At 38.9% G+C, this 18,915-nt stretch overlaps 1 protein-coding gene and 1 long non-coding RNA gene across 3 annotated transcripts in view; one reads left to right on the plus strand and one right to left on the minus strand.

Moving 5' to 3' along the window:
- Nucleotides 1-2,334: 2,334 nt before the first annotated feature.
- On the plus strand, nt 2,335-6,589 carry LOC128606550 (uncharacterized). The gene is made up of 4 exons (XR_008385698.1): nt 2,335-2,565; nt 4,025-4,225; nt 4,806-4,956; nt 5,545-6,589. It is a non-coding gene; the product is annotated as an uncharacterized LOC128606550 (long non-coding RNA).
- yap1 (Yes1 associated transcriptional regulator) overlaps nt 6,350-18,915 on the minus strand; it is a 35,209-nt gene continuing 22,643 nt past the window's right edge. For both annotated transcript variants that reach the window (XM_053622725.1, XM_053622723.1), the window contains 4 exons: nt 14,953-15,131; nt 12,063-12,196; nt 10,234-10,346; nt 6,350-9,177 (listed from right to left, as the gene is read on the minus strand). In XM_053622725.1, the coding sequence (XP_053478700.1) occupies nt 8,939-9,177; nt 10,234-10,346; nt 12,063-12,196; nt 14,953-15,131 (665 nt within the window). In that variant the 3' untranslated portion in view covers nt 6,350-8,938. The remainder of the gene's footprint in view (nt 9,178-10,233; nt 10,347-12,062; nt 12,197-14,952; nt 15,132-18,915) is intronic.

The following is an 18,915-nucleotide window of genomic DNA, read 5'->3' on the forward strand; positions in this document are numbered from 1 at the left end:
AGCTTCTTCTAGAAGAAATAACAAGAACAGATTGCATTAAAAAAGCTGTAACTGTCATAAAACTTAGTGTATTTGTAGATTTTGATCTGCTTTATTATTACAAGTGTTCTCAGATCGCAGGCTCAGCATTGTCTCTGCATATGTGAATATATCAAATGAAACCGGATCTCTTCTAATGGCCTACAAGTGATCTAGCTGTACTCGTTCCTCCTAGTCTGCCTCACATTTTGCTTTATTGCTGAAGAATTTGAGGCTTTGCTGTGTATACACAGATGCAGTTTTCTGTCATAGCACAAATAAAAACAACGTTAAAAAAGACTTCAATGGATGAAACGCTCCAATAAAGTAAACTGTTAGATTAGCAAGAGGACAAACTCATACAATCTAATATATAATTCTTGCACTAGCTTAAGTTTAATTAGTTAAGCAGCAATAATTATAATAATTAGTGTATGCATGTACTATCGTTTGTATTTGGTCTTTGTGAACCACTTACATGAGCGGCACATGAGGGTATGGCATGAAGCATCAGCTTGTTTTGATGGTTCTGCAACTGGTTTCTTGTTTCTCCCCCAGATATTTCTTCTTGAATACACTTGTATTGTGACCACTAAAAGCACAGAGGTCATTTGTAGCTAGTTCTCATTTGAAAATTTATACTATGAAAATTATGTTCACATACAGTCAGGTCCATAAATATTTGGACATTGACAAAATTGTTATTTTGGCTGTCTACCACAGTATATATGGAATATAAGCACAGACATTCAGTTTTAACCCCATGAACTTTCAGTAAAATTAGCCTAAAACACCTATCCAAGGCATACCCAAATTAAAATTAAAGCTGTTCTTGAACCGTTTGGAGTACATGCATAGTTTTGGTCTCTTTTGAAAGGTGACACTCTGAAGCTTATGTCGGAATCACTGTAATTGCTACTGGTATTGAGTAATAGAGGAATGGATCACACTGAAACAGATTTTTTTTTCACACCTGATTTTTTTGGCATACAGATGCCCACAACTGGGAGCGTTGAGGGTATTTAAATCCAACTTGGGTGAACCAATTACAGCACTTGCATGTGTCCCTACTCCATTTTAAAGGACCAAGAGTAATTGGACAATTGGCTGCTCAGTTGTTTCCGGGATCAAGAACACTCTCCATTAGCTAGGCATTTCTGTGTCAAAGTAAACAATCAAGAGAAGACACCAGACTAAATACAGAGGATTTACCACGAGAAGTAAACTTCAAAAACAGGAAGACCAGATTAGAGTTGGCCAAAAACATCTTTAAAAAAACAAACAAAGCAAAAAAACATCCTTTGGACAGATGAGAGGAAGATAAACTGTTCCCAGAACCATAGGAAGAGAAGGGTATGGAGAAGTAACTGCTCATGATTTGAAGTAGAGATGCAGCGATTGCAATCGTCATGGATGAGCAACTTGCTTCAGCATCATAAGTGATATTTTTGATTGAAGTATTAATTGTTGCATTGTGTACAGGAGGCATAAATAATGATTTTGGTTTAAACCTTGAACGATTAGATGAGGGATCCTGATTCTCTCCAGAAGCATTTCCAGATGTACAACCTCAATTCCAAAAAAGTTGGGACGCTGTGTAAAATGTAAATAAAAACAGAATGCAATGTTTTGAAATCTCATAAACTCGTATGTTATTCACAATAGAACATAGAAAACATATCACATGTTTAAACTGAGGAAACATACCATTTTAAGAAAAAAAATAATAAAAAAGGTAATTTTGAATTTGATTGCCACAACATGTCTCAAAAAATTTGGGACAGGGGAAACAATATTTATAAATATGTTTATTTACTTTAAAAAAAAAAAAAAAAAAAAAAAAAAAAAAAAAAAAAAATATATATATATATATATATATATATATATATATATATATATATATATATATATATATATATTTTGCATGAAAACATGCACTCTTTCAGTATTTCCCATAATGGTACAATATTGGCTCTAGGGACAAACTCCAAAATCCTTCAAAATTATAAATATGAAATAGAAAATAAATAATAGGAGATTCAATTCAATTTTATTTGTATAGCGCTTTTTACAATAGACATTGTCTCAAAGCAGCTTTACAGAAATATCAACATGAGATGAGTACTGATTCTGTTTTAATTAGGGAAAAAAGCAGTACAAACTTTTTTTTGCCCAGTGGTACCATAAAGGGTTAAGTATAGTACAATTACTCAAGTACTTTCCCCAATATTGTAAGAAGAACTACAGGCCTATGTGAAAACACAAGTCCTCTGTATGTCAGTATGTCGCTACCACAGTTTCTTTACGTGGCACACTGTTTCCACACACTGTTTCCACACACTGTTTCCACACACTGTTTAGTAGGGTAGTATGCTGTGTTGCTTTCCGCCCGGATTTGGTTTATTTTGAAGATAAATCACACGAGTGCACTTTTCATTTGTTGTTTTTGTGGCTCATCCTAAAAGCTGTTCAGGACTCCATCTGGGACAGGAATGAAAACCAGCTGCTTTTTCATGATTTTCTATCTCACTTTCTTTGATATCTGGGGTAAGTCCGTTTTCCTCACTAGTATCCGTTATATATTAGGAATAAACTCATTTTGAATTACTATTAAACCACTATCAACTAAAACAACAACCAAGATAAGATAATACAAAGAATGGACAAAGTTGTCAGTGTTATTTACAGACACTAAACCAACGGGGGATTTTGCCCGAAAGAGTTCATACAGTTGATTTTATATCGAAATAAAAACCACATTGCTTTAACTGTGGTTTAATTATTCGTTGTTGGTTTGTAATCCAGATTAACCATGGCCTGTTTATTGTAATTCCTATTAAACGGGCTCGGGACATTTTTTTTTATATTAGTGAAAAATAGTCTTTAATGGAATTTAGACTTAGTTATTTGTCGGTAATTTCTTTACTGTGGACATTAGAATAATAGGTAGCATTCTTGTAGATACATCTCTATATAGTTACTTAGTAAGTTAATAGAAGTAGTTAATCTTTTAGTGAGTTAAAAATGCATACTAATGTCTGCATTTTTAATTATTCGCTATTTAGAGGTTTATTTACCTTTGCTAAATCCCCAAATCTCTCAGGCCGCTAGGGGGCAGTGCAGCACTATGCCATCCGTGACAAACAGCAGCTCTGACCAGAACCAACCGGTTTCATTGGATCATAATCTATTTTTATTATGATGTCAATAAACGCCCCAAATTTTTTTTGTTAAGTTGATTTAAATTAAATACTTAAACAGTTTTTTAATCGCAGTCTAAGTTTATCCTTATTCTTGACCTAGCTCAAATCACTTCTACAACCATTCGTGTTACAACAAACTATTGGTGCTGTTACAACTGTCTCTTTTAGGTTTAAGGGGATTCAGGTGATTGACTGGCTTTTCTCCAGATTGTTTTGTGTGTGTGTGTGTGTGTGTGTGTGTGTGTGTGTGTGTGTGTGTGTGTTATCCTAGGTTATTGTATTATCGATATCAGAATGAGAGTACTTTGAATCATTCAAGATAATGAGATGAACAAATACCAAAAAGCTTAGATGTTTTTTAAAAAAAATTTAATTTTACAAATGTAATATTTTTGTAGACCCATAGAAAGCGACTAGAATTTATTTTATTTTATTTATTTTAAGAATTGTATTATCATTTTTATTTAATGTCCTTTAGTTGTAATTGTGCCGGATTTGTGAAACCTGCTGTTGGTTGGGATGGTACTGTGGTAATATACCATATTATCCCATTGTACAATTTCTCATTTCCCTTCATCGATAGAAAAAAACAAAAAAATATTGCCAGTGTCCGTAGAGTATGAATGGGTATGTGATTGTGCCCTGCGATGGATTGGCACCCTGTCCAGGGTGTATACCGCCTTGTGCCCGATGCTCCCTGGGATAGGCTCCAGGTTTCCCCGTGACCCTGAAAAGGATAAAGCGGTATAGAAGATGGATGGAGATAATGAATTTTCAAACAGTTTTTTACCTTTTATTTCCAGATTTATCCACCTCTCAAAATGCAAGAAATGAGAGCAAAGCACATATTACAGCAACTGGGGTATATGTTACTGCTTGGGAAGGACAAGTAACTCTCACAGCTTCAAACTCATCCAGCCATGAATCCATCACACACACTACACCATTGTTAAGAACTCCATTTACAACAATGTGGAGCCAAAACGCTCCACCTCCTACATCAGGTATTAACCATGTTTACACCACAGCACTGTTGAATTCTGGATTCTGATTGGTCAGAAGGTATTAATTCATTTTCTATAACAGCACAGCTCAGACAATAGTTCCAGCTATAATTCGAATTATGGGTTATTATTATTGGGCTAGTTTTAATATGTTATCTTCATGAGAAACAATGCATTTGACAGGCTTTTTACAGAGATAATTAAATATATAATTCTTTTTATTTGGACAATAAAGTGGTTTGGGACATTTAAACATTTCATGTTGTTAGTATGTAACTATGTTTATTAAAACTCTTAAAAGGATTTAAAATTGCTGCTGTACTCTGTATCTGTAGAATCACTTTCAACTTGTCATAAACACAAGTTATTTCCCAAACTTAAGTATGTTGTTGCTTTAATTCATTCATAATGTTTCAGTTTTGAAACAAGCAGCAAAGTCTGTGGATGTGTCTGCTGTCTTTCCTACATCTCTACTTTCATTTTTTTTCTGTGAATTTTTAAACAACACTGAAATAAAATATAATAATAATAATAATAATAATAATAATAACAAAAACACCAGTTGTTCTTTTAACCAAAGCCGCTGTCGTCCCAATCCGCTCAGCAGTGTGTTCCCAGGTCCATGTGGGCAGTTTCCTGGGTGGGATGACCCTGGGCTTCATCATAACACTGGCTGCGTGTGTGGGCTACAGGTTCATCTGCTCTGGCCAGCAGGGGCGCTATCGAGCTCTGTGAGTATCATCACTTTACCTGGTTACCAAGAGCCAAGCCCTAGTACATCAGCTTAGAGTCAAAATAATTTGTAGTCTTATTGATGTGACTCCCAGCAATCCATAATGTTATTTTATGTCACAATGTTGCAGAGTTCTCGCTTCTGATCGGTCAGAAGGTGATATATTTTCTATGAGAGCAGAGCTGACGTTATTCCAATTTATAAACTGCAATTTACAAGGAATTATGGTGGAAGCTTGATATAACTGAAGCCTAACAATGAACAGATTTTAAACGTGTTGCTGTTTAATGATTAAAAAAATGATCATTGCTGTGCTGTGAGAAGAACGAGACTCCAATGACCACAGAACAGACAGAGGGTAAAGCCATGCCTTGAAGTTTCCCACCACAGGCTTAAAAAAAATAAATAAATAAAGCACACCAGGTTATTTTGATATATCAGTGAGTCCTTGTATAAATACAGCATCTTGATAATAATGCAAATTCTGATAAAATATTAGACATTAGAAAGTTTATTGGCACATGCTTAAAAACAAGGATTTCAAAGTTGTAATTAATTCTCTCTCTCTCTTTTTAAAATCTTTTAGAGAACAACATGATGCCATCATATAATAGTGGAACCACTGGAGTGTCTAACGGTCATAAAAAGCTGGTTTATGATTGGACAAGTCTTACTGTACTGTTACAGGTCAGCGTGAGGTGGCTGTTGCTATTCAACAGCATGTACATAAAAAAGTACAGATTCATATTAGACCTTTCTCAATAGAAATCTCTGAGACATCAACCAACATCATCAAAACAGAGAAGAGCACGTACACACACTGAACAGATGGCAGCAGAAGAGGACAGATGAAGATTGGAAAAAGACCAGACAATGTTTGTCCAATATTCATCTGTCCAGTTCAGGTGAGCCTGTGCTCACTGCAGCCTCAGATTCCTGTTCTCAGCCGACAGCAGTGAAACCCCATGTTGTAATCTTCTACTGTTTTAGCCCATCCGCCTCAAGTTTTGACGTGTTGTGTATTCCGAGATGCTTTCCTTCTCAGCACGCTTGTAAAGAGTGATTATTTGAGTTACTGAGGCCTTCCATTAGAGTCTGGCTGTTCTTCTCTGACCTCTCACATCAACAAGGTGTTTCCACCCACAGAACTGCAACTCACTGGATGTTTTTTGTTTTTCACACCAATGTGTAAACAGTCAAAGTCACCTGAACATTAACAGCAAGACTGATTGATTAGATAATTGCATAAAATTATGGGGAGAAAGGGGGGGGGGGGGAACCGGGGGGACAGGTGTTCCTAATAAAGTGGCCACCGAGCGCATGTGTGGATGTCATCAGGTTTTCTACGTATGTTTTTTGTGTTTAAATAATGGAGTTCTCAAAACAACCAGTACAACAAAGTATATATTTTTATTACAGGCCCATCCATTTTAAAGTATTATGAAAAGTGATAGAATGTAACAGAACATAAGATTCTAAGATACATGCACATAAATCTATTAAAAAAAAAAGAAAGAAAAAAACAGATCATAATAAATGGATATAAATTCATTCTGTGTGCATTTAGAGATATCTAAATACCAATCCTTTAACTTGAGTGATTAGTACTCTACCGCTACAAAAAAAAACAACCAAAAGTTATTATATATTCAGAGTCGCACACTAACTACGCATAAAATCATGTTTAAGTGACACACATTTTAAGCAATGTTCTGTTAAACATGCAATACCAGCACTGTACCAACAAGTTATAAAAATTATGATTTTTTTTTTGTTTTGTTTTGTTGCATTGCTATCTCCAACACTGTTTATTCCATCAAGTGTCCATCAACACCATACTTCTGTAAAAAATAGATACTATTCTAAACATACTTCTCGGGTCTTTTTTTTTTTTTTTTTCACTATTTGCTCAGGTCACAGTGACATAGTTTGATCACAGGTTTTGATCTTTGCTCACATAAGGCAGGTGCTGATATTCAATTTCCATATCACTATTATTTTATCACGGTATCCGGCATTATGATATGTTTATTCAATTAGAAATTCTGTACGAGAGACTTTACCTCACAGGCACGAACGTCCCCAAAAAAATGTTGCCTACTTTGGCAGCTGCCTCGGAAAATGGAATGCAAGGGAAGTGATATTTTGATCATTTTGTTGCTATATGGTATGAATATTGATATATGGTATGAGCCATGATCAGCACATGCCTTGTTCGTGTTAACTCATGGAGGATGCATCAAACTGCAATTCATTAACAAACCTTTAAACTTTTAAAATATAAAATCACATTTAAAGTGTGGGATCATCGTCTCTGTAGTGTATGGGGTAATATTCTTGTAAACATCTTAAGATACACATTGTGTCTCTATATAAAGCATCTACAACAGCATTATCGCTTAACGTCTGTAGTGTTCTATCGCTCTGCAACAATGTAAACGACTGACAACAAGGCTGCTCTTGGTAACTTGCTCATTGAGTGTCTAGTATGGGAGATTTGTGACGGTCATCACACATCCACTGACTAATCATCAGCTGGACATTCTCTCATTAGCTTATGCTACATGTATACACACAAAGAATAGGATAAATTATTTTGTTTTTAAAAAGAGGAAAAAAAACAAAAGACTCAAACTCTTTGGAAGCCTCGTCGAAAGCAAGTAAAAAAAAAAATCGCTGATTGTTTTCATTCAACTCTATAATGCTATCGTTCTTAATACATGATTACCAAACCGAGTACCAGCTACCTGCTGCTCTAAACCGCAAACCTTCGAGACGTGCTTATTTATCCTGCTTAAAACATAGCAAATCCATCGCTTCGATCACTTCTACGCCGAACAGGCGTCCATCCCCATGCTCAGTTCGTCTGACGTTCTGCTCCTTGCTTTTGAACGATACGGTCACTGAATAGGCAAAAATACATTAATAATGATTGAAAACCTACATATTAACATACAAAAACAGCTCTCTGAATCTAGACTGATCATTTCTGCTGATTACTAGGTAATAGCGATAATCAGTTCCATCTATTCTGCGATGATTACACATTGGCAGCATGCTGGAAGGCAACCATGTTAGATAACAAACCAGTTACCATGAGAAAAGAATTTGATCTATCATACATGGGGGGTGGGGGGGGAAGAAAAAAAAAAATCAGTCTTAAACAAGACTGAGGCTAGAGTTGATAAAAATCCAACAAAATGCATTTTGATATAAATTTTAAAAGACATTTTCGCTTAATGAAAACTGTAAATAGAAATGAGCGCGGGCAGAATTGTTCAAAAATATATATAGTGTTAAAAAGTAGTGTTTCATTTGCGGCACTAAGAGATCCAACCGAAGGCACTTGTATCGATTACAGTTTGATATGCTGGCACAGCCGAGCAGGGCGATCCGCCTTCCTAAAGCAACAGGTTCAACCCTCAAGATCTCCAGCTCAAGCTCACGGAGATCTCATCATGATCCACACACACAAGCAAGCAGCCCTCGTGAGTGTTTTTGGTTTGCCAGGCTTGTAGTGAACGAAGGAAAGAAGGCGCTGCAGTTCATGCCATGGGCGAGGCAGAGGATGAGGTCGTATATGAGAGTGATGAGGGTTCAACACCATACACACGTGTATATAAGAGGAGAGGGTGAATAATTGTCTGTTCATGGGCCAGCCTTGAGGATGCAGACATGGAAAAAAGGTAATGGGAGGGGAAAAGAATAAAAGAAATGAAATCTGCTTTTAAAACCAGTTCGGCCATATGTGGTTTACATATTATGGGCAAAAACTCCCACTGAAACCAGTCCAGCCGTGATTAATGCTTAACGTGAGTGGGGAAAAAAAAAAGCAATCGAAGTCTAAGAGACTGAAATGTCTTTAAAAAAAAAACAAACAAACAAAAAAACCCTCGAAGCATCTACACATCCTTCACAGATTGGCCTAGGCAGTAGTTCAGTGTGAAGAGAGCAGAGGCGGAGTGTGTGTTAAAGCTGATCTATAACCAGGTCAGGAAGCTCTCTTTGTCGATCTTGGTCGCAGCCAGCACAGACTCCATGTCATTCAGGATGTCGGAGCTCAGCGCCTCCTGCAGGCTCGGCATCAGCTCCTCACCCTCCACTGCCATGCTCTCGCCCTCCAGGGTGCCCAAGTCCACATCGGTGCCTGGGATTTCATCCAGGTAGTTTGGGAAACGGCTCGGCTGGGTAGCCAAGGACACAGGGCCGAGGGAGTCACCTGAGGGTGGAAGAGGAAACGTACTACATTTACCAAACTGTAAGGCATGTTGGTTTTTTTTGTCTCCTAGGTGTGTTGCGACCTGTTCGTCACATTAAACGTTATTCACAAGTCATTTTAATACACACCGATTGTGACCAATATTATAAGCACTTGTACTAATGAACATTAATAGGTCATAAGACAATTTTTCACAGCCTTCTTTGCTCATATTCACCAAGGGTGCCAAAATTAGTGGAGGGCATTGTGCGTAGGCTACGTATGTAACATACTTAAAACCCCTTTGTAACCACTGCTTCTCTGACAAGTCCTTTTAAATGTCATCGTTCAGCATTTTAACCTCAATGCTTGCTTTCATTTTGGTTTCAGCGGCAGAACTCCACTTCCTGGAGTGTCTTTATACTGAAGAAAAACTGAAAAAACCGCTTTATAACAGGATATAATCTGTTATAAATATATATATGTTGATTATAAATAACCTTTATATCAATTCTGATATTACCTCAGGTTATTTCTACTGTTTATTTTGTAAAATACAGCGTCATCATAACATAAGCGTGTACGTGTGCAGTCCGTACAATATTACCTGCATAACAGATTCAGACGGGACAAAAACCCCAGAGATGCTCCGGTAATAATTAGGTTACCCCCACCACTTTGTGTTAAACTAACCCAATCTGAATAGGGCTTTAGCCAGCTAAAGTCTTTCATACAGACATTTTAAAGGCCACAGTGATCATAGAAACAAAACAAACACATCAGGAAGATCAGCATTTCTCTCAGATATGCTGATAAATGAGTGACAAAAGACTCCTGACTAAAATTACACTCGAGTTACACTTAGCATTGACTGCTGACTGAATTTCCATGGGTTGAGAATGGTTAGAAATAGTAACAGAAACAAAACAAAAACAACAAAAACATCTCCAAGTGATGAATACAAATAAAACGTTGGAAATGTGAACATACGACTGATACAATGAATCAACTTCAAGTGTAAATTAAGTGTTCATAATTTAGGGGTTGGGGTGTTGGAAGATTTTTAAAGCATCGTACTTGTCTCCATCTCATCTACGCTGTTCAGGAAGTCATCTGGAGTGCGTGGGACACTGTAACTGCTCATGCTCAGGCCACTGTCTGTGCTCTCATCTCTGGAGTGATACGTTCCGCTGAGGAGAGAGGGACAGAGAGAGAGAGAAAGAGAGAGAGAGAGAGAGAGAGAGAGAGAGAGAAACACCAATTAACTCACCATATCTCCCTGCCTCTAAATCAGTAGTTAACAATGTATATAAATATAAATGATCAAAAACGGACTGTTCATTAATTATTAATGGAATATTTATTTTATTTTATTTAACACGACTGAAATTTGACACACCACCCTGTCCTGTATGCTCAAATTATTTACCTTAATACTTCCATTAAAAGCAGGTTACAGGCACATTATACAAAATTATTGTTTGTGACAATTGTACATATGCTACAAATGTAGTTAAGAGATAAGGTTTCAAAAAAAAGAAACAATTCCTTACATAAGCAATTCTCACTCCAGCAACCCATAAATCTACAATAATAATAATAATATTAACAGCAGCAGCAACAATTTCCATCACACCCACAGCAGCATCATAAATATGAACAGTAAAAGCAAGAGAAGAATCAGGGAAATGCAGCAGCGAGCTGAAAGACTTCACAGCACTGAAAGTAAAGCTGTAAAAGTGGTGTTTGGAGCGAGCTTTGGAATCACACCTCTCCATAAACAGAGGCCAGTGTGCAGGGGTACAGTGTGAGAGCAAATACAGCAGGCTTACACTAATGAAGAGAGTGAGAGGAGTGTGTGTGTGTGTGTGTGTGTGTGTGTGTGTGTGTGTGTGTAGTGGATGAGTGTGGAGTGATGAATGGGGTCTTTGTGAGTACCGATGTGTGTGAGGGGGAGACATGCCTGTGTAAAGCTGAGACCACATGTTCTCACAGGCAGCTCTGCCTGTTCACAAGCTCTCTCTCAGACACACACAGACGGAAACAAACACGGAAACAAACACAAACCGGAGACACACGGACAGACAAAAGACATGCACAGACAGACACACAGACACAAAATGGAGGCATGCAGACACACAGGAAATGAATGGACACACAAACAGACACACAAATGTACAAAAAGAAGACACATACACGAACAGTCAAACACACAAAGATACGCACATGCAGATGCACACGCACACACAGGTATTACTGTAGCTAAATCATACCAAGGACCAAGTACAAAGTCTTCTCATATATATACTCAAAATTATTGGGACATTACATCCAGAAAATGGGATATAAATTGACAAATATGTATGGAAGCCTTCCCCTTAACCACATTTTCAGCTCTTTTAAAAGCTGCATTGTTGTTTAAAGCCCATTTTGTTTTGTCCTGAGCAGTTCATCGTACATGATCTTTATCATATATTTCTGCCACGAGTTTACTCTGCCATCATTATTTGGTCCTCAAAACACCATGGACCTTGAGCGTGAACATTCATGGAGATTTTTCTCTTAATGACCACTGGATGGTGCACTTCTGTTATTTGTGGTGATCTTCTACTCAGTCACACTCATTTTGAAACTCTATAGCGCTATGCTGGATTAACCAATGACGAGAAACGTCTCGATTAGAAGTACCACCAGAGAATGAACATATTATATTATTATAAAATATACGGTGGCTTTGATGTTCTGCCGTAATTCCCACCTGTTCACAAAACTGTAAGTGAAAATGGAAAAGTACCGTATGTAATTACGTGTTACGTTTATTGCAGATCCTTGACAGCCGCTGATGACGAGCAGCTATTAAGACGTTCGTAGTTAAACCAGTCTCATGTGTCTGCTTTCATCCTCACCTGTTGAGGAAGGGGTCTGAGCTGTTGGTGGTCATGCTGCGGCCGTCCTGCCCCATGCCAGGGGAGGAAACCGGGTTCTGAGTGCCGCTGTCCTGCTCCATGCTGGTGGGCAGCTGGTTCCTCAAAGCCAGCTCCTACACGTAAACACACACCCCCACACATACACACCATGATTAAGATGGCGGGACCAAATAAATGCTATTTCATAACAACTCCTTGTTAAATGTGCACAAATGTGTATTTTTTTTTTTATCAAAAATAGGGCTTCATCGTCAACAAACAATACATTTTTCTCTTAAAATTTTTTATAAATATGAACAAACTACAATCTGCATCTATATTGTATCCAACAGTTTCATTTAACAGACTGATTTTTAAAGCATTTAAAGCTGGACTACTGCTGATGTAATTCTTGTTACTAAATCAAAGCTACAAGCTTGGATGATCTGCTAAGTCGTTCACAAGGAGGGATTCAAGCAGGATCGCCTTTTGTTTTGTTAGCGAACAAACAATACTGGTTTTGCCGTACCAGGCATGTACACACAGAACGGTGTGTAAAAAAAAAAAAAAAAAAAAAAAAAAAAAAAAAAACTTCACCCACAAGTTTTTCCTCCAGCCGTTTCGTCTATTACCCTGTTGAATGATATAGTGATGCCCATCCCAGGCGACGTGTCACAAGCTACATAGCTGGTTCTCATTTGTCAAGAGATTGTGAAAGTCACTTTCTGTAAGCGTCCTCTGTGATTTTATGGCCTCGGCCCAACTGGGTGGTTAACTGCACTCTGCTAAGGTGTGGGTTTATTGCGTGTCATTAAGTCTAGGGTAGGGCACAGGGTCACATCCTTCTTTTTTTTTTTTTATTGCACACTTCCTATAAATGAAGAAACGGGCTGAGGAATTAATCACAAGTACAGGAAATGAACAGAGGAGTTGTGTCAGATGGACTCGTTTTACAGTGTTGAATTTGTGATAAAGCCACATGTTTTATTGAGTGCAACATCACATGCTGTGTTTGACGGCATCGGGTTTTGGTCTGACTTCATCAGCTATCTGCTTGGGGCTGAAGAGATCGGTTTTGTTTAGTTTGTGTGTGTGTGTGTGTGTGATGTTCGCAGAGCTGAGTCAACACTCTGTTTACATTCCAAAGCTGCCCCCCTTCAACTCTCCCGGCTCCGGGCTCCTCGTCCCCGTCTGGCCCCCTCCCTGCCCTACCAAGTCTCCTCCTCTTCTTCCGATCCATGACCCCTCTCAGTCACCCACAACACACACACAACGTCACTTCACACGAGAGACTTATAGACAGAACGAACACACACACACACGTCACTTCACACGAGAGACTGACAGAACGAACACACACACACACAAAAATCACAGACCAAAGCAAAGCACTTGTTTTTATCATCACAGTACTGATGGCTATGAGAAGAGCAGAGTATATGAGATGACCCATTCTCATATGCAAGTTCACAAAGCCTCATTCATGACAAAGCTTAAATGAAAAGTTTTATAACAAGTGCATTAGCTACTCTAAAACATTATATTTCAATATATTACGTTTTATTTTTATAGCCATTTTTGCCATTGCGTCAGTCAGAAAATGCATTTTTAGGCCCGTTTCAATGTTTTCCTTACTGTCTACTCAATTGTTATTTGTAAATATACAGTGGTGCTTTAAAGTTTGTGAGCCCGTTAGAGGTTCACATACTTTTGCCACTCACACATACGTAATATTAGATCGTTTTCCTCAATGAATAAATGACCAAGTATAATATTTTTGTCTCGTTTATTTCATTGGGTTCTAGTTGTCTACTTTGTGAAAATCAGATGATGTTTTAGGTCATGTTTATGCAGAAATATAAAAATTTCTTCCAGGCCTTTCAAACTTTCAAGCACCACTGTATAGAAATAGGAATGCAAGTTTATCCTGTAACCCCTTTTTACCCCCATTTGAAACTATAAGAGTATGCGCAATGAGTGATGCAGAGTGTGAAGTGCAGAACGCCACGAACGTAGCCAAACAAAAAAAAATGACAAAGGCAAAGACTCGTGATGATGGTGTGGAGCTACGGCTTGAAGCTACACTTAAACACAAACGGTTACCCACTGCACTGCGTTAGCAGTGTGGATTCAGGACACGCAAAAATCATAAAACAAAGCGAAATTCAATTGCAAACGTTATCAAATAAGTAATTGCAGAACACAAAGTAACAACCTGGTCAGCAGATGGGCAACGGACAAGCACATGTTGATGCTGCGCCATCAGCATTTTCAAAAACATCTGGATGTTTTCGCCGTTCTCACAAAAACAGTGAAAGTGAAGTTAAAACTGCGCCGCCTTTGAGGGAGTTTTTGAAAAGGCTTGTTTCCAATAATGTGAATGAGGGACGATAACGTTAAGAAATGAATGTTTTAAAAACTGGAGCCTCATATTTGTATTCTGCCTCCTTCGTTTAAGAAGTGTGTATTCTTGTACACACACTGAGCCGAGGCTTGCGATGAGCTGTGTTTTGAAATAATATAGCACTGCACTGTACAGCTCTGGATGGGACATGGCAACCGTGATTAGTCTCTCCTCCGTCTTGCTCAACTGCACTGTGACTTCAAAGGGCTCCACCCAGACGTCTCCTATTGGCTGACGCACGGTTCAACAGAGTACGTTTTATGAAAAGTTGAACTCGACCCCTAATGGCGTTGAAGTATAATTTGTAATGCATTACTATGTACTCTAATTCTTCTTCGACTCATTCTTCTAATGCAATGGTGACAGGTGTGTTTTTGGTACCAAAATATTTAGGTGAACTCTTGACACATGTTCAATTTGGTGCTGAAGGTAGGGGTGTGTGTGGGTGTGTGTGTGTGTGTGTGTGTGTGTGTGTGTGTGTCGGACCTGTGGTCTCGGGCGGAGCAGCTCTTGGTGTTTAAGTCTCAGTCTCTCTTTCTCCAGCTGCAGCTGCTGCAGTCTCATCTGGTTGTTCCCTCCCATGACGGCCGGGTTCTGGGGGCTGGAGGGGAGCTGGGTGCCCTGCTTTACCGGCGCACTCTGGGTAATTCGCTGCTGGTTCAGAGCTACACACAAGAAGACATAAAAAAAAAAGACAAGAGATTTGCAGTTTTGAACTTCATTTCTCCTGTAATAATAATTATACACCTAAACCTACACCTTATTATACATTATGGGTTCAAGCCCCAGCACTGCCAAGCTGCCACTGTTGGGCTCTTGAGCAAGGCCCTTAACCCTCTCTGCTCCAGGGGTGCCATATCATGGCTGACCCTGCGCTCTGACCCTGACTTATATGTGGGATATGTGAAAAAAGAATTTCACTGTGCTGTGACGTATATGTGACAAATAAAGGCTTTGTCTATATCTAGTAATAGAATTATTACTGTAGCTACACCTAATCCAAACCCTAACCTTAACCTCAGTAACCAAAAGGAAACATTCTGGCACTTTTATTTATTTTTAAAAAATGTAAAAGTTCTCATTTTAAAAATAAATATATACATAAATAAATACATAAATAAAAAGCAGTTTTCCTCATGGGGACCAGCTAAAAGTGCTGACAAGCTCAAAAATGGGTCAGATATTCAAGACCATTATGGTAATACAGAAGAGTGGAATTATATTGTAATATTAATACCAAGATACGTCTTTGTTACACAAATGATCTGTGGTTCAAACCAAAATACAGTTAACATGCCTGCTGTTGATGTACATATTTATTTCAGATTTAACCAAGATCATGTTGTAAATGTCCGCAGTCAGTGTGTCTGCAGGACTGGGTGTGTGCAGGTGCTCTTTAACAGTTGGCCGAGACATAAACATTGGGAACCACTTTAATACATGTGAATGAGGTCATGTGTACTGCAGAGACCTCAAATAGCTGAAACAAATGGCACTGATTGCGGTAGGTGTAACTGTAATCAAACCGGCGAGGATCCCTGTTTACTTATGCGCCCAAGCCACCAATGAAAACAAAGAAGTGATGGCACTGGCGTTGTCATGCAGGGGAGCCCCGCCCTCCCCCCCGGCCGGCCTCGTCACCATTCAATCAGTGCGTGTTTACTTGCTCAGGCTTGAATGAGTCTCCGCTCTCCACTCTCCATGGGAATCAGATCGGAGCCTTGCCACACACACACACCTCTCTAACCCTCCCCCACCTTGCCAGAGGCTGTATTACTGTGTGGGAATGTTGTGAGTGGTACAGCCAGAGTGTGGGTGTGCTTGCAAGGGTGATAAATTGTGTGTGTGTCCTTTTATGCCCTTATCTCACATAGATACGGGTCTATTGAAGCAGAACCGTGTGCACTAGCAGTTCAGAGTATGTTATTCCCAGAGAAGGAGGGAACACAGCTAATGAGCTGTTACTCTCGAACCTGTTGCGTCTTGCCCTCCGGAACGGGCACATTGTGTGAATTTCTGTGACTGACATTTTTAAAGTTGAACTTATAGACAAAATATACACAAATACACACAATGGTTAAGTCTGGCTGGTGATTTGGGAGCGTCTGCTTGAACGTATATCTCTATAAACGCGGCTAAGTCTGAAATATCGATGTTAAAACAATTTTTATGCAAGAATAGATTCACCAAAATTAAATAACAATAATAATAAAATAAAGCACCCCCCCCCCCCCCCCCACATTTCATTTTAAACAACTACCAAAAAAAAAATTACAAATCAGAATGAACTAGCTGGCTAACTTTGGACAACTCAAGCTAACAACTTACAGGTACTGCATATTAGAACATAATAGGTTTTATAGCTTGAACCAATTTAAAGAACTCTGACATAACACACCCTGACTTCATTCAGTACCAAGAAAGTATGTTTTTTAAAAATAAATATTAATTTAGCACTCCAGCAATAACTTTGACCCAAATATCGAAAAATTGTTCATTTAAAAATCTCAATTTTGTGTTTAGAGGTACATCAAACTGAATAAAAATAAAATGTAATAGGGCTACAGCGCTTTGTCATCACCCGATGACAGACCCGCTTATACACATCTTAATATAACATACAGTAACTGCATTTCTCATGCAACCAAACTTTAGAAGTCATCAAACAGAAAAAGCAATAACATTGACCGTACAACCTTGTACAGTGAGAAAACGAAAGCTAAACTGGTGAACAGGCAATCCATATAGGATAAAATGGAAATATGAGACTATGTTTATGGTTGGTGTTAGTAATGTGCTGTGGGATTATTTCTACATATAATAAACATGTTGGAAAACTGTGATCTAGACAGTGTCAGAAAGACTCCATAAATCAGACAGATAAAGCAAGAAAGAGACTGAGACAGATAAGAGTTAATACTCTCTGCCCTTTTGTCTTTTTCACGCTCGTGTGGAACTCTTATCAGACCTCCATCCTTCACCAACACCAACAGGATCATCTACATGCAGGCAAGACCCTGAGCAAGCTGGGAAACTATCGGAAATGTTCTTAAGGAGCACAACAGGGCACGGCCCCTTTGAAGCCTCTGCAAATATTTGCCTGCTGTCCAGTTAACACGTTTTTTCTTTAAAGCGTCCAGGCTGATAATGTTTTAATGGTGGGAGAAAGAATGAGAGAAAGAGAAGCTTCTCTGCCTTACTATAACTCTTCACTCTTTCTCTTTCTGACTGAAAACAAGATCAAGATGGCTGCCATACGCGCTATAAACATTATAGTAGTGCAATGCGGAAAAAAAGATGACTCATGTTTCAGATCTTTTTGCGTGTATATAGTGAATGCATCACGCTGAAGTCACAAACGCTAACCGTTCACACGTGTGTATCTGAACTGTTGGCCTGTGGCAAGCGTGCAGACTGTGTGTGTGAGTCAGGATTAGCTCATAGCACAGCTCTGGAAAAGATGAGAGCCCTATAAGAGAGTGACATCACTCAGCACCAGGCGACAAGGTGCCAACTCCTGCACTGAAGTGCAGGCGGAAAAAATAACTGATAACCCGATAGCCTTTTAGCGACACAGAGGGGAAAAAAAAAACAAAAAAACATAGCAGAACAACTTTGCGTGCGTGTCTACTTGTGGCTTTATCCGTGGCTCCTCTCTGTTTGTGCTCTTTGCAGACGGAGTGTGAAAAAACATGAAGGCTCCATTTGGGAACACTAAGTCCAGGCCAATTTGTGAAGCTCCGCCTCCAGCGCTCCCAGCCACTCTGGAGATTCCTGTAGATGCATGTCGGCCTTCTAACTTTTCTTCTGTTTCTTTCTCTCTCTGCTCCCTTCCCCCTCTCTTTGGGCCTGCCTCAGTCAGCCCCCCCGGTACTCCTCCCTCCCTCCCTCGTTCTCTGCGTCTCTCTGAGTGAAAAGGCCTGGAAGAGATTAGGTACAGCGCTGCAGTATAAAGAGATCTGGCTCCGACTCAAGTCCGTCTGCATGTGCAGCAGAAAAGCGTCCTGCCTGCTCTGGGCCTCATTCGTTGGCAGGGGAGGGTGAGAGAGGAGAAAAAGAAACAGAAAGAGAGTGAGAGAAGGGCAAGAGGCAGAAAGAGGGAAGAAAAAGAGATAAACAGAGAGAGCAACAAAGATACAAGGCGGGGAGAGAGAACGAGAGAGAGAAAGAAAAGAAACATCACAAGAAGGAGAGTGGAACAGTAGATCCTTCTACCATGACTTCTCTAACAAAATTTCTTCCCATATAATTTTTTTCTCCCATATTATTTTTCCTTTTTTGTAATTTTATCCCATATTATTTTGCTCTATCCAGTTCCTACCCACTGACTAAAATTTCTCCGTCGGGGGATTAATAACGTATTATCTTATCCTAACTAGTTCTCCTTATTACATGCCAGCTTTTAACTTGGGAGGTTTACAGCAACATGACACATTCATCAGAGTTAAT

Source organism: Ictalurus furcatus, chromosome 4, assembly GCF_023375685.1.
Source record: "Ictalurus furcatus strain D&B chromosome 4, Billie_1.0, whole genome shotgun sequence".
Lineage (NCBI taxonomy): Eukaryota > Metazoa > Chordata > Actinopteri > Siluriformes > Ictaluridae > Ictalurus > Ictalurus furcatus.